The 24,173-nt window shown below is 37.6% G+C and overlaps 1 protein-coding gene across 2 annotated transcripts in view; it reads left to right on the forward strand.

Moving 5' to 3' along the window:
• G3BP1 (G3BP stress granule assembly factor 1) overlaps positions 1 to 23,843 on the forward strand; it is a 37,426-nt gene extending 13,583 nt beyond the window's left edge. For both annotated transcript variants that reach the window (XM_064366539.1, XM_012449663.3), the window contains 10 exons: positions 3,374 to 3,455; positions 3,935 to 4,108; positions 7,143 to 7,233; positions 8,148 to 8,244; positions 9,913 to 10,114; positions 11,848 to 11,949; positions 12,479 to 12,590; positions 12,804 to 12,932; positions 13,340 to 13,449; positions 16,168 to 23,843. In XM_064366539.1, coding sequence (XP_064222609.1) covers positions 3,374 to 3,455; positions 3,935 to 4,108; positions 7,143 to 7,233; positions 8,148 to 8,244; positions 9,913 to 10,114; positions 11,848 to 11,949; positions 12,479 to 12,590; positions 12,804 to 12,932; positions 13,340 to 13,449; positions 16,168 to 16,374 — 1,306 coding nt within the window. In that variant the 3' untranslated portion in view covers positions 16,375 to 23,843. The remainder of the gene's footprint in view (positions 1 to 3,373; positions 3,456 to 3,934; positions 4,109 to 7,142; positions 7,234 to 8,147; positions 8,245 to 9,912; positions 10,115 to 11,847; positions 11,950 to 12,478; positions 12,591 to 12,803; positions 12,933 to 13,339; positions 13,450 to 16,167) is intronic.
• Positions 23,844 to 24,173: the final 330 nt, after the last annotated feature.

Genomic DNA, 24,173 nt, shown 5'->3' on the forward strand with positions numbered 1-24,173 from the left:
CCTAGCCCCATAAAATAATTTAAAAAAGTTAGACTAAGTTACCTAAACTTGTACATCATTGGAAAATAACAATCAAAATGTAAAGATATAGTCATGGATTATTTATTAAGAATGTATTAAAGATTGCTGGAGCTGAGGTGGATGTAAAAAAATAATGTATTAAAGACAATTCATGACTGTTCCTGTCATAATGTACTTTTGTGTTGATGTGCTTTAAAAATTGTATTAAAACATGTTTCTATATATACAGAAAATCGTTTGTGGTTTTACTAGATACTTCCATAATTTGTTTTTAGTAGAAATGATACATGCTTATCGGAAATTAAAACACAGATAAACAAATTATGGAAGTATCTAGTAAAACCACAGAAACAGTTTTTCTGTATGTATAGAAACATGTTTTGATATACTGTCTTTTAGCTTTTTAACTTGATAATCTGAAGTTACCTTTCAGGATAATACTTGTATCCCATTAATTTTAGTGGCCACAAAGTTTTTTATAGAGATGTAGTGTACTAATCTAATGATGAATCTAGAGATTTCTTCTATTATTTCCTCTTACAGTGTCACATTATACAAAACTGTCTATTTATGTGGACTTGTTAGAATAATTTCATAGAAGTTTCAAAATGTGTATTTGCTGGACCAGAACTATTTTTTCCGTTATACCTTGACCAACTTGCATATTAGGTACATGATTATCAGGTATAAAATATAATTCATAAATGTTTTCAATACCGGTTTTGGCATTGCTCTGTAAATGGAATATGTCTCGTGAGAGAGAGAGAGTGTGTGTGGGGGGGGTGTGTGTGTGTGTGTGAGAGAGAGAGAGATAGGTTCTGAACTGTGTAGGCTGAAATGCAATGGCAAGGTCATAGCTCATTGCAGCCTTGAACTCTTGGGCTTAGGCTATCCTCCCACCTCAGCCTCCTGAGTAGCTGGGACTGAGGCACAGTCCACCCCACACAGCTAACTTTTTTTTTTTTTTTTTTTTTTTTGAGACGGAGTCTCGCTCTTGTTACCCAGGCTGGAGTGCAATGGCGCGATCTCGGCTCACCGCAACCTCCGCCTCCTGGGTTCAGGCAATTCTCCTGCCTCAGCCTCCTGAGTAGCTGGGATTACAGGCACGCGCCACCATGCCCAGCTAATTTTTTTTTGTATTAATAGAGACGGGGTTTCACAATGTTGACCAGGATGGTCTCGATCTCTCGACCTCGTGATCCACCCGCCTCGGCCTCCCAAAGTGCTGGGATTACAGGCTTGAGCCACCGCGCCCGGCCCTACAGCTAACTTTTGTAGAGACAGTTTTACCATGTTGCCTAGGCTGATTTCAAATTCCTGGGCTCAAGCAGTCTGCCTGCCTCAGCCTCCCAAAATACTGGGATTAAGGCTTTAAGATTTCCAGATGCGTTTTCTCATTTCCTCTTAATTGTTACAAAATCCTCTACTAAAATGTAAGGCATTGATTGTGAGAGAGTTAACTTCATTTAGCAGATACACTCAGAGGGGTTAAAAATTTGCTGGTACATATGCACATGACTATTAAGTGGTTGAACAAGTCTCTAAGCCCTTTTTACCCTTTCTTTCTATTTTTTTTTTGAGACAGTCTTGTTCTGTTGCCCAGGCTGGGGTGCAGTGGTGTGATCGTAGCTTACTGCAGCCTTGACTTCCTGGGCTTAAGTGATCCTCCTGCCTCAGCTTCCTACATAGCTAGGACTACAGGTGTGCACCACCATGCCCAGCCAGGTTTTTTATACATAACACACACACACACACACACACTTTTTTTCTTTTTTTTTTTTTTTGAGATAGAGTCTCACTCTGTCCCCCAGGCTGGAGTGTAGCAGTGAGATCTCAGCTCACTGCAGCCTCTGCCTCCTGCGTTACAGTGATTCTCCTGCCTCAGCCTCCTGAGTAGCTGGGACTACAGGTGCACGCCACCATGCCTGGCTAATTTTTTTTGTTATTTTGTTTTTTTATATTTTTAGTAGAAACAGTTTTGCCATATTGGCCCAGCTGGTCTTGAACTCCTGACCTCAAGTGATCCGCCCAGCTCAGCCTCCCAAAGTGCTGGGATTACTGGCATGAGCCACCATGCCTGGCCTGTCCTTTTTTCTTTTTGTCATATGCCAGTTTTATTCTATGGGGTTGAAAGAAATTAACCAAATGCAATAGTATTTCTTGTCACTATCATTATTCATTGATTTTTTTTTCACCATTAGAGGGCACTAATCTGTCACATTATTTATTGATTTTAAGACCTCTCTTTCCCCTACATATATCTCTGAGGCACATGAAAAGTGGCCCTAGTCAGTAGTGAACTGATTCTTTGGCTGAGATGTATCCTTTGAATAACTTGAAAAATAGAAAGGCAGACTTAGGGGTTCTTGTGGTCACAGATGTGTTTCCTTTTTTGGGGGTGAGACATACAGAATAACATGCGTGGGCTCATTTGTAAAAAAGGTGCTTATCTGGAAGACAAGTATGAAATGTTAATAGCGGTTGTCCATGGATTAGAGCATTTTGGTGTGTTGCTTTCCTGATGGAATGTTGTTTTAGTGAAAACGGATCAAATGAGGACATTGATGGGTAAAAACCATGAGGAATTGACTTTGATATTCTTAACTGCATCAGCAGAAATTTTTAAAAACTATTTTGAAACCACTTGCTGCATGAGCTAGGTGGTTGAAGGGAAACTGCTCACATGTATTCTCAGATATATTAATAAAAGGACACTTGAAGTCTATGGAGAATAGAGCTGTTCCAGCCTTATTGCATGTTTTCTTCCTGAGTGAAAATAGGAACTTGTGTATTGGTGGTCATCCTGACATGAAACTACAAGATCCTTCCCAACAGAATCCTACCCTGAAACCTGGAACCAAATCCATTCCCATTCAGCAACTGTTGAACAAGTGACACATAGGGGATAGAGAGATGATTGCATACAAAGATGGGAAACAAAACACATTGCTAGGGCCAGGCGCGGTGACTCACCTGTATAATTCCAGCACTTTGGGAGGCCAAGGCAGGTAGGATTGCTTGAGTTCGTGAGTTCGAGACCAGCCTGGGCAACATAGTGTAAGACCTTGTGTCTACTTAAAATAAATAAAAAGAATCAGTCAGTCACGGTGGCATATGCCTGTAGTTCTATGTACTTTGGGAAGCTGAGGCTATAGGATCACTTGGGCCTGGCACATTGAAGCTGCAGCGAGCTGTGATCGCATCACTGCACTCTAGCTTGGGTGACAGAATGAGACCCTGTCTCAAAATAGTTTGCCAGTAGGCAGGATAGGTATCAAATGTGAAAAAAAAAAACAAAAACAAAACTTAAGATACTTGGAAATGGCAAGTAAATCATCTTCCAATTTTACAGGTTTTATGGAAAGAACTCTTCTTATGTCCATGGGGGATTGGATTCAAATGGAAAGCCAGCAGATGCTGTTTATGGACAGAAAGTAAGCATTTCAAATTTTATTTAGGCTGTTACGCAGGTAGAAAACTCAAAATTGAAGTGGATACGTACAACATAGATTTGCTGATAAAGATCAAATTTCTCAACTTTTTAGCGGTCGATGTGTTTTATTACTATTTGATTAATGTATTTGTTGAAATGCCTATGTGAGGTCAGATTTGTCAATTTTGTATGATAATATTCTAAAACTTTTTTATATTGGAAGATAATTGGCTTTAGCATAGAGATCATCTTTTTAAACTTTAAAATTTAAAGTATTAATTCAGGGCAGTTATTTAAAAAACTCAAGTGTGGTCACTGGGAATAGAGTATACAAAGAAAAATCAAATATAGTCTGCATATCCTGTAATTTAAATATGCACATTCTCTTTACCTGTATTGTGTTGGTAGCTTTTTAATTGGAGGTTATTTAAATTTTAAGGCATTCACAGTTGATTTTTTTTTTTTTTTTTTTTTTTTAAGGAAATCCACAGGAAAGTGATGTCTCAAAACTTCACCAACTGCCACACCAAGATTCGCCATGTTGATGCTCATGCCACACTAAATGATGGTGTGGTAGTCCAAGTGATGGGGCTTCTTTCTAACAACAACCAGGCTTTGAGGAGATTTATGCAGACGTTTGTCCTTGCTCCTGAGGTATGTATAGGAATGATTGTTTTGCAGTGATCAAATACATGGAAAAAAAACAATGAATGGTTGTGCATATCTTTAAAAACACTTGAAATTTCAGACTTAAAGAAAACTTGGAAGACTAATACAAGAACTCCTATATGCAGCTGTCCTTACCAAGAGCAGCTGTCACCACTTCCCCATGTGTATAATTCTTTCTCTATAAGAATAACTTTTCCATTCTATAGTATAGTTATCAAATTCAGGAAATGATGCAATATAATTATCTATAATCCATATTTAAAATTTGGAAAGTATCTCAATAATGTTTTTTAGTGATTTTTTTTTTCCTTGTCCAACATGGAATCTATACTTAACACATTGCATTTATCTATCATGTCTCCAATCTCTTCTAATAGGCAACTGTTTCTTAATCTTTTGGGTTTTTTTATGGCATTAACATTTTTGAAGCGCACAGTCACTTTTTTTGTAGGATGCTTTATGTGTATCATTCAGTGCTTCCCATTAAAGAGGCACATTATGTCATTTAGTTGTGATACGAATTTTGATTACTTAGGTTTTCTCACTGTAAAGTTAAATATCTTTTCTCTCTCTCTCTCTTTTTTTTTTTTCCGAGATGAAGTCTCACTGTATAATCCAGGCTGGAGTGCAGTGGCTCCATCTCTGTTCACTGCACCCTCCACCTCCTGGGTTCAAGCGATTCTCCTGCCTCAGCCTCCCAAGTAGCTGGGACTGGCTGGGCTATTTTAGTATTTTTAGTAGAGATGGGGTTTCACCATGTTTTTCAGGCTGGTCTCTCTAACTCCTGACCTCAAGTGATCCACCTGCCTTGGCCTCCCAAAGTGCTAGGATTACAAGCATGAGCACTTCACCTGGCCTTATGTTTTCTCTTTTTGATTTGTAAATAAAGGATGGGCGATTCTGTATCTTTTTATTTTTTTTTTGAACATTTACGGCACAAGATGTTCCAGGTTCATCTTGCATTGTTCCTGCCCCAGCCCCTATTCTTGAATCAGTTATTCCTTCAAGGAGGCTTGGTTCTTTTTAGTTATGCTTAGATAAGGACAAATTTATGTTGAATAATTGCATTTGTGTTTTCTTCTGGATTGATCCAGACTGAACAAAGTTAGGAAGCCTGTTTGCTTAAGCATATATGTAGAAATGGTACAGTAAGCTTGTTGAATAAATCATTGTTTGCTCTAGCATTAATCTTAAATTTTCTTTTTAAGATAGCAAACCTAAAGTGCTTAAAATCTTTTAACCTTTGAATATAAGATAACTTTTTGTCATTTGCAAAATTATGTGAGGCCATTATAGTCATGAATTTTAGAGGAAGGCTTAGATTAAAATGTAAAGATGTGGTAGACTTCTAAATATGCAAAGAATCACGTGTATGATTGTCAGTTATAGGTTTATTATAGTTTTTTCTTTTAAAGGTAATATGCTATTATATAAATTGTCTCAGTTAATACACAAAATATTAAGGTATATGTTGATATTCTTTTTTTTTTTTTCTTTTTGAGATAAGGGTCTCCCTCAGTTGCCTAGGCTGGAGTGCTGTGGCAGGATCATGACTCACTGCAGCCTTGACTGCCTGGGCTCAAATGATAATCCCACCTCAGCCTCCCAAGTAACTGGGACCACAAGTGCAGGCCACCATTCCTGGCTTTTTGTTTTTGTAGAAACTACAGAAAACTCACTATAAGTTGCCCAGGCTAGTCTCAAACTCCTGGACTTAAGCAGTTCTCCTACCTCAGACTCCCAAGGTGTTGGGATTTCAGAAGTGACCCACGGTGCCTGCTGATACCTCTCTTTTTACAGATGAGTAACAGCCTTAGAAACTGAATAACTTGTAAATGGCATAATTGGATCTGTACTCAGGTGTGTCTTATACCTAGTGTGAGCAAGATTTTTCAGGCTACACTACCCTTGAGTGTTTGTATCAGTATTTTCGGATATAGTCTTGGGGAATTTTAAATATCTGCTAAGTTAGGAATATGATTGCCTCTTTTTTTTTTTTGAGACAAGGTCTCGCTCTGTTACCCAGGCTGAAGTGCAGAGGCGCAGTCTTGGCTCACTGCAACCTCCACCTCCTGGGTACAAGTGATCCTCCTGCTTCAGCTTGCCTAGTAGCTGAGAGTACAGGCATATGCCACTATGCCTGGCTCATTTTTGTATTTTTAGTAGAGATGGGGTTTCACCATATTGGCCAGGCTGGTGTCAAACTTCTGACTTTAGGTGATCTGCCCTCCTTAGCCTCCCAAAGTCCTGGGATTACAGGCATGAGCCACTGTGCCTGTCCGGAATATGATTTCCTTTCCTTTTAATGATTTGAGATGTGGGCTGTGGCATCTTACATACTCAGAGCTTTGTCAGTTTTTGGATATTTATCTTGTGGTGAAGTAAAGTATTTTGAGCAAACAAAATAAATGTGAGTGTAGTCTTTTTACCATCTGTTGTAGACCAGGCATTTTCAGTTTTGGCACTGTTGACATTTTGGATCAACTAATTCTTTGTTATGGTAGCCTGTCTTGTGCATTGTAGGATATTTAGTGCATCCCTGACCTTATTAGTTGTCAGTAGCATCCTCTGTAGTGAATACTGAAATGTTGGCAGGGCATGCTGACTTATATCCATAATTCAGAATTTTCGGAGGCTGGGGCAGGAGGGCCACTTGAGCCCAGGAATTAAAGACCAACTAGGGCAATATAACAAGATCCCGTCTCGACTCAAAAAAAAAAAAAAAAAGAAATACCCTTGCATGGTGGTGTGCCCCTATAGTCCTAGCTACTTAGGAGGTGGGAGAATCGCTTGAGCCTGGGATGTAAAGGCTGCAGTGAGCTGTGATGTGCCATTGCATTCCTGCCTGGGTGACAGCAAGACCCTGTCTCAAAAGCCCCACAGCAACAAAAACTGAAATGTCTCCAGGCATTGCCAGATGTCTCCTGGAGGTAAACTTGTTCCAGTCACCAATGGTGTAGAGTGATTGCACTTTTTAAAAGTCTGTGGAATAAATGAAAACTTTCTATTGACATTGCAGGGATCTGTTGCAAATAAATTCTATGTTCACAATGATATCTTCCGATACCAAGATGAGGTCTTTGGTGGGTTTGTCACTGAGCCTCAGGAGGGTAAGTAGTGAAATACTTTAAGTTACTGGTCTAAATTTTTTTAAATGATGATATCAGATTGCCTTTAAGAGACTATGGGTTTCTTCACTGTTTTCATTATACTCTGTTTTTCATTAATAACTGGTAATTATCATGGTATATGAAGAGTCTGAGGTTTTACCCTACTTGAAGCTGCTAACAGGTTCGCTTACATCATGGATGCTAGTAGAAGACTTAAGACTGTTAGCTCAGAAGGAGGTAGGTTAACCCACAGCAGCAGCAGTAGCATTTTTGCCACATTTACCAACAGGATGTTATGAAGAAGGCTGGATGATATTTCTACTGCAGTGGGTTGTGTTAAAGGCATGGGACATTGAGTTTAGGGAACAAGTTTTTTATAACAGGCAGTAAACATACCTATTTTTCGTTCTGGAGGGAGACACTCTTTCAAAACTGTTTGCTATACAAATGTTCTTGAGAGACAGTCTGGAAGAAAGGGTATGAAGATGTGTAGACACAGAGACTCATGGAAAATTTTCTCCAAAATAATAGAATTTGAGTGTGTTTTGTATGACAGTATATTTATTTTGTAATACAGTCTTACAGATGTGCAGTCATTTGCCTAGCTAGTAAAGTGGTAGAGCCTGCATTAGATAACTGCCTAATGTAATTTGCCTAATGTCATGTAGCTAGTAAGGTGACAGAGCCTGCATTAGGCTCCATGCTCTTAAAAACCAAGACACTACAGTAGCCTTAAAATCTAACCTTAAAAGCCTTAGTTCTGCCCTTAAAGTCAATGCTGTGATTTTACCAAATTGCCCTACTTCGTTTACTTATGTATGTTTTTCTTCATTGTTTTGTGAACATTGTGAAAGTGAATGTGTATGTGAATTCAGTAAGTACAAATTACTTTAAATATCTTTTCCTCACTTAAGAGTCTGAAGAAGAAGTAGAGGAACCTGAAGAAAGACAGCAGACACCTGAGGTGGTACCTGATGATTCTGGAACTTTCTATGATCAGGCAGTTGTCAGGTAAAAAAATTTTGTTAACATGTCCAGGGCTGCATAAGAACTTGCATTATCTAGTCTTTCCATTTGTTGGAGGGCATTTACATGTTCTGAGAATTACCTCAAAATAATAATTTCTCAGAAGAATGGTTTTGCTTCTGGTAATTTTGATGAAACAAAAATACGTAACTTGTTTAGTAGTAGATTGTACTATGAGGACAATCTATTGCTTAGTTTAAATAGTGTCAGTTGCTATTTACTTAATTTAAATAGTATTAGTTGCTTTTTGGTTTAGTTTTTTCTTGGTGTTAAGTGAAAACTTGAATATTGTTTATCAAGAGGTGAGTATATTGAGATGTTAAATGCTGTGAGGGAATAAAAAGTGGACAGAGACCTATTTAATTAGAGATCGGGCATAAATTGATCTAAATACCAATATGTGAGTTAAGTAGCAATAAAGAATTTTATTACCTTAGTAAGTGCCTCATTGTACCTTTGGGTTTATTCTCCCTTGTGATTAGAACAGAAATATGTTTGATAGCACTAGAAATCCATATTTACTTGTTACCATTTGACACACTGAATGTTAATCAGTGCCTGAAGGGTGTTTTCAAGTGTTTTCTAAGGTGTGATGAACTAATCAGGCTACTCAACTTTGGTTGCTGGTTCAAAATGAAGATTCATGGTCCCACTGCAAACCTACTGAATTAGAATTTCAGGAGGAAAACATTTGCAGTTTTGTTTTTGTTCTTTTGAGACAGAGTCTTTTCTCCATTACCCAAGCTGGAGTGCAGTGGCACTGACTGCAGCCTCTGCCTCCTGGGTTCAAGCAATCCCCCTGCCTCAGCCTCCTGAGTAGCTGCAACTATAGGCGCTTGCCACCACGCCTGGCTAAATTTTGTATTTTTTTCCACTTGATTTTGGTTAAAAAAAAATTTTATATTTTTGTAGAGATGGGGTTTTGCCATGTTGGCCAGTCTGGTCTGGAACTCCTAACCTCAGGTGATCTGCCCACCTTGGCCTCCCAGATTGCTGGGATTACAGGTGTGTGCCCAGCCACCTCTGCAGTTTTAACAGCATTCCTGGTTGATTTATGTGGAATTTTAAGAATTGTATTCTGAATCATAACTAATATCTTTTCTCCCCCTAATTCCTTATGTGCTTAAGAGTTTTTTTGTGTTTGTATTAAAAGCCAAATATAAAATTTGCCATCTTAACCTTTTTTTTTTTTTATTTTTAACTGTTTTTAAATGTAAAGTGCAGTAGTGTTAACTGTTACAGACATGTTGTACAACAGATCTCTAGGACTTTTCACCTTACAGACAGACTAAACCCATTGAACGGCAACTTCCTTTTCGCCTCTCGCCAGCCTGTTTTGAGAGTTTTTGTGATGTTGTATGCTAAATGAATTGTAATGGTTGTGGGATTCCAACCATAAAGTGATTTGGTTCATTTTGATCTCTTGATTCATTTGCTTATCAGAATCTATCAAACAAATGGATTCCAGTTGTTATTGAGTGGTATTTTTTAAATCATTTTTTAAAAACTCAGACATACAATTTTTAGATTTTTTTTGGACAGAAGGAGCTAATTTTATGTTCTGGTTTCTGGTTAATAAATGATGGGAAGTTTTTTGCAAAATAAATGGTGGCAGGTGGCAGAATGATATTTCTCAATTTTTTTCTCTTAAAGTAATGACATGGAAGAACATTTAGAGGAGCCTGTTGCTGAACCAGAGCCTGACCCTGAACCAGAACCAGAACAAGAACCTGTATCTGAAATCCAAGAGGAAAAGCCTGAGCCCGTATTGGAAGAAACTGCTCCTGAGGATGCTCAGAAGAGTTCTTCTCCAGCACCTGCAGACATAGCTCAGACAGTACAGGAAGACTTGAGGGTATGAAACATATCTTCATTTTTATTCTGTTTCTAGTTATAAAAAAAAAACAAAACAAAAAAACCCCTGTTCTTCTGTATTACTGTTTGGTTGACTTTTGTAGATATATTTCCATATTGGTGGTTCATTTCAGGGAAATTTCTTAGATATTGAGCCATGCCTTTGATAAAAGAGAAGTAAGATGTGTATTAACTTTATTTCATCAAAAGAAACTACTCCTTCCCCACAGCTAACTTGAATGCCTGTTAGACCAGAAATTATAAGTGCCACTGTATAACCACATCAGTGATCCCTCATCTTTTTAATATTTTAATCTTTTATGCCAATAATTATTACATGCTTGTTAAAACAAGTGCCATAACATCTTTTTTAGAAAAATAACATGGTAGAATATACTTTTCCTATGAAATTTTATTGAGGATAACTTTATAGTAGAAGTAGAAACGAACTGCCGAAGTAAAACTTCTTTTCTAATTGGCATAGCTGATTTCAGAAGTTTTCAGTTTGTCCTCCTGAATCTCATCAGGGTGATATGTTAAAACTCAAGAAACCTTTACATTTGATGCTCTGGGAAATAATATAATTTTTAGTGCTGTATTTATAGGCTCAGGCTTATATCATTTGTTTGTTCAACAATTCAAATTTCTGCTGTGTGTTAGGCATTGTTCAAGGTATAGGTATTTTATTTGTAAAACAGATAGGGTTCTTGCTCTCTGGCAGCTAATAAGTGAGTAGGAAAAGCAATGTGGAAATGACATTAGCTTACAAGTAGAAAACATTAGCTGGGCATGGTGGTGCCTATGTGTGGTTCCAGCTACTTGAGGGGCTGAGGTAGGAAGATCTCTTAGCCTGGGAAGTCAAGGCTGCAGTGAGCTGTGATTATGCCACGGCACTTTAGCCTGAGTGAGACCTTGTCACAAAAACAAAACAATAAAAAGTAAGTGGAAAAGTAGGTTGGCTGGACTAGATGACCACTTAGGTGGCTATTATAAATTTGTGTTGTGGCATTGGAAATGGAAAAGAGATAATTAGGTAGAATAACAGGTTCTGAAGATTTTTAATTGTGTTAGAAAGGTGTTTGTGATGGTTCTGCAGTTAATATAATTGAGTCAGTGTTTGTACCATGGATTGGATTGAATCATAGTAGGAAGAGCTGAGCTGATTTTGGAGGAGAGGGAATTTTATTTGATTGACAAATTGACAAAGTTTTCCATTGGCCAGGCGTTGTGGCTCACACATGTAATCCCAGCACTTTGGGAGGCTGAGGCAGGAGGATTGCTTGAGTTCAGGAGTTCAAGATCAGCCTGGTTAATATAGTGAGAGTTCATCTCTACTAAAAAGAAGAAATAGCTGGTACATGCCTGTAGTTTCAGCTGCTTGGGAAACAGGTGGGAGGATCACTTTAGCCCAGGAGATGGAGGCTATGGTGAGCTGTGTACATGTCACTGCATTCCAGCCTGGGCAACAGAGCAAGATCCTGTCTCAAAAAAAAAGTAAATAGTTTCTTGACCCTAAGCCTCTCAGATTTGCCTGGTACTTGATCATCAGTCCCAAGGAATTTCACTACTAAATTTTGAATAGTTGAAAGAGAGGAATCTTAATATGTATATAAACTCCATTCTGCTTATGAGAATGTGATACCATTTGTTATGTACAGGAAATCAAGAGTTAGTAGCTTTTATATTGTTTTGTTACATGGTATAATTATGTAGTGCTGGTAATTTTTCCCTTAGACATTTTCTTGGGCTTCTGTGACCAGTAAAAACCTTCCACCCAGTGGAGCTGTTCCAGTTACTGGGATACCACCTCATGTTGTTAAAGTACCAGCTTCACAGGTAAGGTTCTCATAAAACTTGTACATTAGGCAAATTTACTTACATTTTCATAATATGATTCAACAGAGGCTTAGAGAATGTGGAAACTGGCCAGGTGCAATGTGGCTCATGCCTGTAATCCCAGTACTTTAGGAAGCTGAGTTGGGCTGATCACTTGAGCCTAGGAGTTTGAACCCAGTCTGGGCAACATAGTGAGATTCTGTCTCTAAAAAAAGTCAGCTGGGCCATGTGGCGTGCATCTGTAGTCCTAGGTACTTGGGAAGCTGAGGTAGGAGGATTGCTTGAGCCCAAGAGATTGCTTGAGCCACTGCACTGTCTCATGGGCAACAGAGTGAGACTTTGGCTCACACACACACAAAAACATTAATGTATAGGGCAGAAGAGAAGGGTATAAGATGGTTTTAAATGATTTTTCTTGTGAGAGAATTGTCCATTTTCTAGTTTAAACCTTGTTAACTAAGACAGTTAATTAAGAAAAAGAATAAGCCTGTTTTGTTTTAACACAAAAGTTAACTTAAAAATTTTCCAGCCCCGTCCAGAGTCTAAGCCTGAATCTCAGATTCCACCACAGAGACCTCAAAGGGATCAAAGAGTGCGAGAACAACGAATAAATATTCCTCCCCAAAGGGGACCCAGACCAAGTAAGAGCTCAGAAGGGCAATTTCTTTAGTTTGGGGTATTTTGAGGTGAGAGCTTATTTTGGGAGGGCAGTTGATATTTATATACTTTAAAAATTTTCAGGGTTGATGGAATTACCTGTTTTTAGGGTAGAGGGAAAACTATTGAATGTGAGCAGTCACTGAAAGGTGTCTTCTTTCTCTTGGCTTTCGTTGATGTTTTTGTTTCCTTTTAAGTCCGTGATGCTGGTGAGCAAGGTGACATTGAACCCCGAAGAATGGTGAGACACCCCGACAGTCACCAACTCTTCATTGGCAACCTGCCTCATGAAGTGGACAAATCAGAGCTTAAAGATTTCTTTCAAAGTAAGTTATTTAGGTTTGAATATTACATTCATCTAGTGTCGCTCTATCTAGCACTGTACAGTGGAAATAGAAAATGAGCCTTATATGTAATTATAAATTTTTTAGTAGTCATGGTTAAAAAAACAAAACGATAAAAAGAAACTGGATAATTTTAATACATTTAACTCTAAAGCATTGTAATTTCAACATGTAGGAATATTATGAGAGGTATTTTACACTTTTTAATAAGTCTTTGAAATCCAAATGTACTTCCTATAATTTTATACATGAGAGGCACATCTTAATTCAGACTAGCTGTATTTATGTTTCAAGTTCTCAGTAGTCATGCATCTAGTGGCGACTGTGTACATGTAATATTTAAAAGGGAATGGTGTGAGTAGTTATCTGAGAATCTGTTTCACTTGCAGATTATGGGAACGTGGTGGAGTTGCGCATTAACAGTGGTGGAAAATTACCCAATTTTGGTTTTGTTGTGTTTGATGATTCTGAGCCTGTTCAGAAGGTCCTTAGCAACAGGGTAAGCAGCAATTCATCTTGATTTTTTTTTGTTTTTCTTTTAAAGGGTTTTGGTTCTTTAGAATATATTTATCTTTATAACTGGATCTATATGTAAAGTGCAGTTTATTCCAACATGTTCGGGTAATTTATTTTGTTATTTTCAGCCATTATTAAAAGACCTGCCTGGGGCTTTAGCAAAACAAAACTTCTGTCTAAATAACTTAGTTTTTGATAATGTGAATTATGAGAATGAGAAAATGAATACTTATCAGTGCACTGAGATTTATGTAACTGTCTTTCCTTGGTGTTACAGGAGATGTTTAAGAGATGAAATAGCAAGCTACTTTTAACTAAGATAAGAACCAGTTTGCCCAAGGCAGTTTTTGTATACTGCTGTTTTTAGAGAATAACTATTAAGAGCTTCTCCTTTAAGTTAATAAATTGGGGTTGGAAGATAAATTATGTAGTCACCCTACTTGGAACCACCCTTATTAACAGTACTCTTACTGTGTACATTCTAATAATAGACGAATTTGTGGAATGGGAATCTTAATGGTGGGAGCCCCAAAGAAAGCTTCCCTTCCCCTGCAAAGAACTACTTCTTGTAGTAGTAGAAAAGAACAAGGGTATAAATGATACTAATTTATTAAGCTGTACTTTTTTTATTGAGGTGAAATTTACATGACAAAATTGACCATTTAAAAATGTACAACTTAATTGCATTTAGAACACATTGCTTTGCAACCATTGCCTCTAATTCCAAAAGATTTTTACCAAAAGCCATAAGCTCTCTACTCACTAAGCAGTCATTCCTTGTACTTGTCTCCCCAAGCCCTGGCAGCCACTAATCTGCTTTCTTCCCTGTGGATTAAAACTATGTACTTTAAGCCATATAATAGAAACATTGCAGATCAGTGATATTCTCCAGAATGTTAATGGGCATACTGCTATTTTTTTTTTTTTTTTTTTTTTAAGACAGTCTTGCCTTGTCTCCCATGCTAGAGTGCAATGGCATGATCTCGGCGCACTGCAACCTCCACCTCCCAGGTTCGAGCAGTTCTCCAGCCTCAGCCTCCTGAGTAGCAGGGATTATAGGCGTCCACCACCACGCCTGGTTGATTTTTTGTGTTTTTAGTAGAGATGGAGTTTTGCCATGTTAGTCAAGCTGGCCTTGAACTCCTGACTTCAGGTGATCTGTCCGCCTTGGCCTCCCAGAGTGCTGGTATTACAGGGATGAGCAACCACGCCTGGCCATATTGCAAAGTTTAATGTTACATTCATAACATTATGTCAGCCTTAATATGCAAATGTATGTTATCTTTCAAATTATTTGACCACATATTTTTGTGAAGCATCTCCTGCAAAATACTGTTTGAGAAATGAGAGAACAGTGGTTTATCTCACCAAAGCCAGTGAAGAACCCAGAAATGTCCAGTAGGCTTTGTAGATAAATCCGTCATTCCGCATGTATTAGATCTTGTAGCCACGCTTCATTTCATGGTATTTATAGAAGTGTACTATGCTCCCTTCAGTAATTTTTTGTGTGAATAGAAATAGCTTATGTAAGACTGATTGCTCTGGTATATGACATGCTGTAGTGTAGCTTTGTAGTTCAAAGCTTCTTTTTCCCAATCTGGAGGCCTTGGTTTACGTTCTTCTTCCATCACTCATCATTGTTGTGACCCATGGGAAAAATTCTTTAACCTCCCTAGCCCTTAGTTTGCTAGTTCGTAAAGTAGGTATCAAGCATCAGAGGGTTGTTGTAAAGGTTAACCGAGCTAATAAATTTGAATAGAACACTTCACTGACATATAGTAAATACTGTTAGATACTCATTTTAAGAAATTAGAAAATTATATTGCTGGTAAAGAGCATGAATTGAATTTATTGAATGTTTGGTAGCCTGTTAACTACATTGGCTCTGTTAGGAGGAGAAGAAGACCAAGACTATCCAAAATTCTTAGAAGGTGAACAGCAAGTTAAAGTTTGTTAAATCAATGAAGGTTTTATTTGAAATGTATATGTACTTTGCATAAATATGTGCAGTGCCATCTTTTCATATTGGTGATTATGCGGTTTTATTCTAGGCCTCCAAATCTGTGGAGAAGGTGCCAATTCTTTATTCAATTTACAGAATTCTATGAGAAAATAAGTATTTGGGAGGCTGGGGCAGGGAGAAGTGTTTGAACCCAGGAGGTGGAAGTTGCGGTGAGTGGAGATCTTGCTCACTCCAGCCTGGGTGACAGGCGAAACTCCATCTCATTAAAAAAAACAAGCAGAAAACTGAACTGTGAGAACTCAGTTGATGTATAATCTGCTGGTTCTTTTTTTTTTTTTTTTTTTTTTTTTTTGGGAGACGGAGTCTCGCTCTGTTGCCCAGGCTGGAGTGCAGTGGTGCGATCTCAGCTCACTGCAACCTCCGCTTCCTGGGTTCAAGCAATTCTCCTGCCTTAGCCTCCTGGGTAGCTGGGAGTACAGACATGTGCCACCATGCCTGGCTAATTTTTGTACTTTTTTAGTAGATATGGGGTTTCATCATGTTGGTCAGGCTGGTCTCAAACTCCTGACCTTGTGATCCTCCCACCTTGGCCTTCCCAAATACTGGGATTTACAGGTGTGAGCCACCGCCCCTGATCTCTGCTGTTTTTTTTTTTTTTTTTTTTAATAGCTTTTTTAATCCTCTATTGTCATAGCCAGCTTATCAGTACTCTAAGTCTGGTCACCTTGATTCTTACAGCCCATCATGTTCAGAGGTGAGGTTCGTCTGAATGTGGAAGAGAAGAAGACTCGAGCTGCCAGGGAAGGGGACCGACGAGATAATCGCCTTCGGGGACCTGGAGGCCCTCGAGGTGGGCTGGGTGGCGGAATGAGAGGCCCTCCCCGTGGAGGCATGGTGCAGAAACCAGGATTTGGAGTGGGAAGGGGGCTTGCTCCACGGCAGTGAATCTTCATGGATCTTCACGGAGCCATATGAACCCTAGTTCCAACAGAATAGTGAATTTCTTCGACCAGCCTTTGGTATCTTTGGAGTATGACCCCAGTCTGTTATAAACTGCTTAAGTTTGTATAATTTTACTTTTTTTGTGTGTTAATGGTGTGTGCTCCCTCTCCCTCTCTTCCCTTTCCTGACCTTTAGTCTTTCACTTCCAATTTTGTGGAATGATATTTTAGGAGTAACACATTTTTAAAGAAGAAAAAAAGAAAAGGACTGAATTTCCTTGCTTACTTTGCATATACAGACCGGACATTTTTTTTTTAACAGCCGTTTCCCCAAAGGAATGTGTCTTGTGTATTACTGACATTTGGTATGTTTCATTCATTGGAATATTTCTTATTTTCTATGTGTTTCAAAAGCCTGTGAGACAAACAGGATTTGATAACATTTTGAAGGCAGGAAAAACCCAAATTGTTTCTTCTTTGAGAGTCATGACTTCCTTCTGGTGTGGAGGTACTGCCATTGGAAAATTTGACAGTTTTGATTCTCACTGGTGTAGCTAAAAGCTGAATAAAAGGAAGAGAATTTTTCTTTTGATATAGGATCACAAAACAATTCTAAAAGCTACTGTTTTTACCACTGAAATTTAAATTGTGATATATAGGTTTTAAATGTCTAGAATGCAGCTGATAGGCTTTTCTTGAACTTAGTTTTTTTGAAATAGAGTTTTTTCATGTTTAATTTGTATTTGTAAAAAAAAACAAAAAACAAAAAAATTCCCCAAACCCAGAATAACAACCAGAGCAAAACTGTTGTGCCTTCTATTTATCTTTGATTTCAGTCTTGGCAGTTGTTTAAAGAAAAATAATTTTAAAAAAAATCTAGATTTGTTTTATTATTAGGTTCAGAGTACGTGGGGAATTGTAGAATCCCGCTTTCATCACCTTATATGTCTTCTGTTAACATATTTGTTATGCCTTATTCTAAAATTAAGTCTCAAACTGGAATGCCTTTGAAGACAGATGCTTCTATAGAGGTTCTTTGGCCTAAATAGTTCAGCATTTGTATTAAGTTTTATTCTGGTATCTAATCAGATTCCTAATCATAGCCCATAAGAAGGAATGTGACTTTAATATTGGACTTTGCTGATGTGCTCGTGTAAATTTTCTATTTTGTTATGGTTCTCTTTTATTGATGGGCATGCAGTGGGTGTTTCTTGGAAATGGCCAATTTTTATTAAAATATTTCTGGAAGAAAATTTAATCTGGCAATATAGACTAATACTCGTTTCACATATGTGTTATTTGTTGAGTGCCGTGTGTGAGATGGGTGAAGATTTTGTTTACAAGTGTGAAGCAAGCCTTTGTGTGATTACTTGTCATTACTAATTGAAGGGCAACCAGGTTGTCAAATTCACTTATTTATTTTCTTAACAGTATTCATCTTGAGGACTGTCATTTGAGGATAGTGTAGGAATATTTGCATTACTGAGAAGCTCTAGGTTTGCCGTGAAGGGGTCAGTTAAGACTACAGTGAAGTTGATGTTACTAGTTTGGTTCCGCTTCCTCAAATATTTGAAAATTGGCAGCATCTCCTTTACATAAACGTAACTGAATCACATGGCTTTTTTGGAGGGTTAGTTTAAGTAACTTTGGTAACCACTTTGACCCAGATCAGTGATAACAGGAAGAAATACAACTTGTACTTTTGTAGCTTATATTAAGCGTGTGGTGGGTGGAAAGAAAAGTTTAGTCTGAGTTACTTTGGGAAAAAAAATTATGTTGTGGTAACTTTAAGGTCATAAATTATGGATAACCTAGAAATTATTCTTCACAAGTGAATACTAAATTATACATTTCAAAACAGGGCATTAACTAGATGCAGCTGTGTTATCACATCCTAGAGAACATTTGGAAATGTGTGAGATTTGGAAGGGTTGTTGGAGAGACATGCATCTGGCATTTATTGGGTGGGGTCTAAGGATACCAAATGTTGTGTAAAAATGAAGCAACCCCATTGAGAACATGGATAGTTGCTCTTCCTATGGGTGGGTGGAGCTGTGGGATTAGGAAAACATGAATGAAGACTCATCCTTTTGAAATTCAGCCTCAAATAAATAACAAACTAATTAGGAAATAGAAATCTATTTCAAGAATTACAGTAACATCTACTCTAATTAGTAATTTCACTTTCCATTATTTGTACCAAGTGTATGTGTGTTGTGTACGTGTGTATAAATGTAGAGAGGTGGTAGCAATACATGCTGATGCTGCTTGTAACTTGCGGCAGGGAATTACTGCACAGTCTCAGAAAATAAAAGCCTTCCCCAGTGATTTCAGTCATCAGAGTTGGGATGATTGTGAGGTTTTGAATGATAGTATTGGACCTAAGAAATAGGATTAGCATTATGGTCAGCACTATGGAGAATCCTTGTACAATTAAGTACATGATTGCATGTAGAGTAAACATGAGAGCTAGAGATGTGTACGTTTCCACTGCTGGAAAATGAATATAAGTTACGGCAACATTTCCTATAGGTGGAAGCAGTAGGAGCTCATCACATTCAACATTTTCAGATTTTAAAATGAAATTTTTCATCTGTAGGAATGGCCCAGTGTATAGATACATTGAGCTTAAGAGTTACTGAGCTTAGAACTCTTGACCCATGAGTATTTTTATTTTTATAGAGGCAAGGTCTTGCTATTTTGTCTGGCTGGTCTCAAGCTCCTGGCCTCATCAGCCCTCCTGCCTTCCAGATAGCTGGAACTATAGGTGTACAGCATTGCACCTGGTCTCATGAGTATTTTAGCTAGGTAAAATTTGTTTGGTTCAGTGAGTCTTAGTTTTTTAAGACCTGTTGATGTATAATGAGAGATCTTGGGTCTTAAAATATTTTTGTTTTAGTGGCGAGGTTGGGCTTTACTTTGTGTATTCCAGTGTTCTTAATTTTGTCAGATGTTGCTAGGGACCAGTGAGATGGGTAATCCAAAAATAATAATTTGACTGGGTGAGTATGTCACTACCACAGTGTTAGTTGAATTGCACTTTAGTTTTAGGTTAGAAAAGTTAATTTTCACATTTGTGCTGTGGATTAGGTGATGTTATCCTTAGCATAATAGATGAACAAACTGGGAGCAGTGAAAATAACAGGCTTTCAAGTCATCCATGTAGCAAGGAGCATATTTGACTCCCAAACAAATACTTTTTCTCTAGAACCATAATGACCCCCCAGTTACATTTCAGTAACATAGACCGTAATGAACTTCCTACTGTAGGGAGACTGGAGTTAGGAATACATTCAGAATAAAGTTAACATTACAGTTCTTAATTTTCTTTAGGGGAGACAAGATAATTAAACATGGATTTTGCCAATCTTTTTTTGATTTGCAGATTCTATATGGTAATGCAATAATGGTGGTTTGTTCTTAAGTTTTTTTCTCATCTGGTTTGATAATTTAGTGCAAACTTGAAATCTGGATGTGGATTACAATATTTTTATTATAGCATAATCCAGGTGAGTTTACAGAATTTGTGTTTGTGCTTATAAACTGTGACCTGATAATTTTCTTCATCCCTCTATTGAAAAACCCTTGTTAGAAGTTAATGATTTAATGGAAAATGTTGCACTTTATAGAAAGCCATTGTAGAACTTACAGGTAACATTTCTATGGAGCTTAGATTTGTAGACCCCTGTTTATGCTGAGTGACATTTCTTTTAAATGGTTGCATTTGCCAAATCTACTTCTAAAGATGTCTTTTATATTACAGTTTTCTTTTTGTGCTACTTCAGAGAATCTCTGCAGTACTGCATACAGATGAGATAATCGTTGACCTTTTTAGTTCAGCAGTTTTTAACTTTGCAAAAGAAATAACACCAACGTTTATTTGAATATCAGGTTTTAGCTTACTGCCTAATGTACCAAAAAAAAACCTTAGCAATGTCTTAGGTGGGATGAGGGGTTGAATTAAAAGTTGCTGATCAATTTGGCCATGTGGCACTAGATGATAACTAAGGATTTCTGGTTCTAAGGTAGTAATGGCTTTTGGGATTTATATTTGTTTAATGTTGAGGTTCTGGGGACCATAGGTGGGCCTGCCAGCTCTTAACAGATTATAGTAAAGGAGAGATGGTGACACATGTGAGATAAAACTTGTTTATATTTACATTCTTATTAGATGTCACATCAGGACAACACTGAAATTAAACTGCTATGTTCACGCTTTGATGTGACAGTCTCAAATCAAGGCCTAAATGAATAAAAAGATGATGTAGAGAATACCTAAAACCCTTAACCAGTTTTGGTTTTTGATTGTGCATATGTGTTGGCTTGGAATCAGGTTTTTAGTTTCTGTTTATGTGACTTGTTTGAAAACAGTGGATTCTTCTCTCCACAGTTCTGTTTGAACCTAGTAGCTTATTTTAATTCCCTGGAAGTAAGAGGAAAATAATACAGGGAATCTGCAACTATTTCTTTAATAAATCATGTGACTTGACCAATTACAGAAATTCATATGTGTTTAGTATTTTGAAATGTGGCCTGTGTCCCAGATTTATTAAGGTAACTGCATACAGTGTGTTTTAGGATTTTTTTTTTTTAAGTAAATTAAGGATTTTTTTCTGGATTACCAGAAATTAACTGTTGATTTACTGAACCAAGTATTTATTTTCAGGAGCCCACTTATGGGGAAGGTTGCCTATATTTTTGGTAATAATTAAAGGGAAGATTAAATCCTGTTTAACCTGTATAGAAACAGTTTTGACTATTGCTGAAGTTAAAATCACTTTGGGGTTGGATGTGATGGCTCATGCCTGTAATCCCAGTGCTTTGGGAGGCTGAGGCCAGAGGATTGCTTGAGACCATTAATTTGAGACCAGCCTGGGTAACATAGCAAGACCCAATCTCTACTGATAATTGAAAAATAAGCCAGACATGGTGGCACATTCCTGTAATGTTGCCTTTCAGGAGGCTGAGGCAGGAGGAATTCCTGAGCCCAGGAGTTGGAGGCTGCAGTGAGCTATGATTGCACCACTGCACTCTTAACCTGGGTGACAGGATGAGGCCCTGTCTCTAAAAAACAAAAAATTACAAAACCAAACAAAAACATTTTGGTTACTCATTGTCTTCATGCTTTGATGTCAGTTGTTCCCCTAAATTTTAAAATTTTGTTATGAAGATTGAATGTACACTGATTTGGCCCTTTAAATGACATTATACCAAGAAGCTGGTATCAGGAAGTAGGAGAGGAGAAAACTTTTTAAAAAATTATTTGGTGCATGCCAATGTAGCTTGTAGGGCATGTGGTTTAAAAAATTTTCTGGATTTTGAAAGATAGGGTGGAAATAAAATTCAGCTGCTAGCATAGGAATCATTTGTGATTTATATAGGAAATATACTTTTCAGTGAGAAGCATCAGAGTATTTTTTTCTTCTATTTTGATTTTTACCACAAGGAACAGAGAAACTCTCAGAATTCTTTGAATCATAGAATGTTAGTGCTAGAAAGGACTAGAAGTGACTATAACCCCTTCATTTTACAGGTGATCAGAGAATTTAGTAGTAGAGTCCCAGATCTGTTTTTAGAAGTAATACGATCGTCAGTTTAGGTTCACTGTAGGAAGGCCAGCACTGTTAAAAGTTTGTCAGAAGAAAAAGGGAAGGTATCACTTTTTATATGTTCACCCGGTTGCTTCTGCAGTTTTCATACCCCTGTTTTCTCTATTTTTTTAGAATTGTCATAATGGCCCAGCTCTACCAGGGCTTGTTGTCTAAGGACATTAACTTGTGCTCCCCTCAGGGATGGGTTTACTACTAGCTATCAGAAAGCTATTGGGTATCCTAATGTGTTAATAGCTGAAACTCAGCTGTAATTTCTCCTAAATACTTCAGCATTTTGCATTCTGTACATTGTGGTGCTTTTTCCACCTTGTATTGTTGTAACTGTAAGCTCCTAGGGGGCAGCGATTTGGTCTTAGGCATGTACCCTGTTTAGTGCCTGGCAATGCCATGTTTATATCAAGGTCTTAATATTACTTTTCAGTTATTTCTCCCATTCTTCATGAAAGTGATGCTCCAGCCTTGCTAAAACACTTAGGGTCCTCCCAATAAGCCAGGCATTGTGATTCCTTGGCTTCAAGTGCCTTCTCTCTTCCCTGAAGGTCCACTGAGATCTACACTGCCCGCCCCCGCGCCCCCCCCCCCCCCAGATCTCTTGCCATGTAAGTAATTTTTTAAAAGATCAGTACAAGAGCTATGTTTTTTCCTAAGAAAAAATTTGCAACAGGAATGGGGAGTTTTTTTGGGTCTGATCTGATAGTCCCTTTTTGGGTCTGATCTGCCCAGAATTTGAAGTGAGGAACAAATTCATTCTCATCTGTTTTCCACATTGTTTCTCTTGTTTGAGGTCCTGTTTTGACCACTGTTCCTAGAGCATTTTGTGTTTCTCATAGTTCATAACTTGACCCCTTCAATCTAGAATTAGAATTACATTACTGTTTTACTACTTTACTAGACTGTAAGCTCCTAGAAGACAAGGACTAGGGAGTTAATCTCTGTATTCCACCAGAAGGTATAGTGACTCATAACTAGAGTCTTTAGATGATAATTTACTGAGTTGAATAGCTTAATGTATTTGTTTTCATTCCCAAGGGAGGCATGTTTGGAGATAGACCTTGAATTTAATCAATATTAGGCACTATGCAGTGGAGGAAATTGTTGGTAAATTTTGGGGGATGGATATAGAAGGGGGAGGAAGTCACTGGCCATTTTGAGGTGCTTTCATTATTGGTCTGGGTAACTAGTCATTTCTTCCTGATTGTGCCTAGTATATCCCAGGCAGTTTGTTTCTATGCAGAAGAATTTTGTATGAAATTTTCATTTCTTTGCAAAAACTTGTTCCTTTTTTCAGTTCATGAAATCATCCATGCTAAAGTCTGAGTCATCTGCTTCCACTTTTGTTATTCCCCATATCCAGTCTTCAGCTAAGTCCTGTCGGTTCTACCTCAAGTCTTACATGTCTTTCTTCCTCACCCATGTAATTTCAGTAGCCTCTCAGCTTCACTTAACCTCTTCTTACTCCAGCCTACTTTATACATAATGTTAGATTCATCTTACTGAAACATAGCTCTGACCATGTATCCCATGTATGTGTTCTCTCTTCACTAATAGACTGTAAGCTCCTTATGGGCAGGATCTGTGTCTGAGTCATCTTTGTATCTTGCCTAGTACCTACCAATAAATACTTCCTGAATGAACAAATGAATTTTCATTTCTCGACATAAAGCCTTGTCTAAAGTGAGATATTTTCCAGGTTATTCCTAGGTTTCTCTCTGGGGTAATTGGAAGTTCTTGCATATGAAATTGGTTAAATAGTAATAATTATGAGTTAACCACAGAAAATTTCAGAAAACTTTAATTTTTTTCCGTTGGAATCAGCATGGATATGTGTATATGGATGGTTCAATAAATATACTTTTATATACATGTTTCACAGAAATTTTACATTCCATCTTCAAACTGCAGAAATAGATTTTTTTTTTACAAGCCAAAAAAAACTGCCATAACTTTTATGACTTCATGCAAAAAAAAAAAAAAAAAAAAAAGAGGGAAGAATAAGGGGCAAAGGGAATTAGTTGTTCAAGGTTGAGTGTCCAGTAAGAAGTAAAAATGTTACATTAAGGAAGCGATTGCTTAACACGCTGCTTAAGGTGGTAGCCAGACAAATCCTTAACTGCAGCATTAAGGCCATACCAAGTTTATACATATATACAAAGAAATTTCCATATAAAACATACTGTCACATTTTATTCTT

This window comes from Aotus nancymaae, unplaced genomic scaffold, assembly GCF_030222135.1.
Source record: "Aotus nancymaae isolate 86718 unplaced genomic scaffold, 86718_ANA_hifiasm-v0.15.2.pri h1tg000064l_1, whole genome shotgun sequence".
Taxonomy (NCBI): Eukaryota; Metazoa; Chordata; class Mammalia; order Primates; family Aotidae; genus Aotus; species Aotus nancymaae.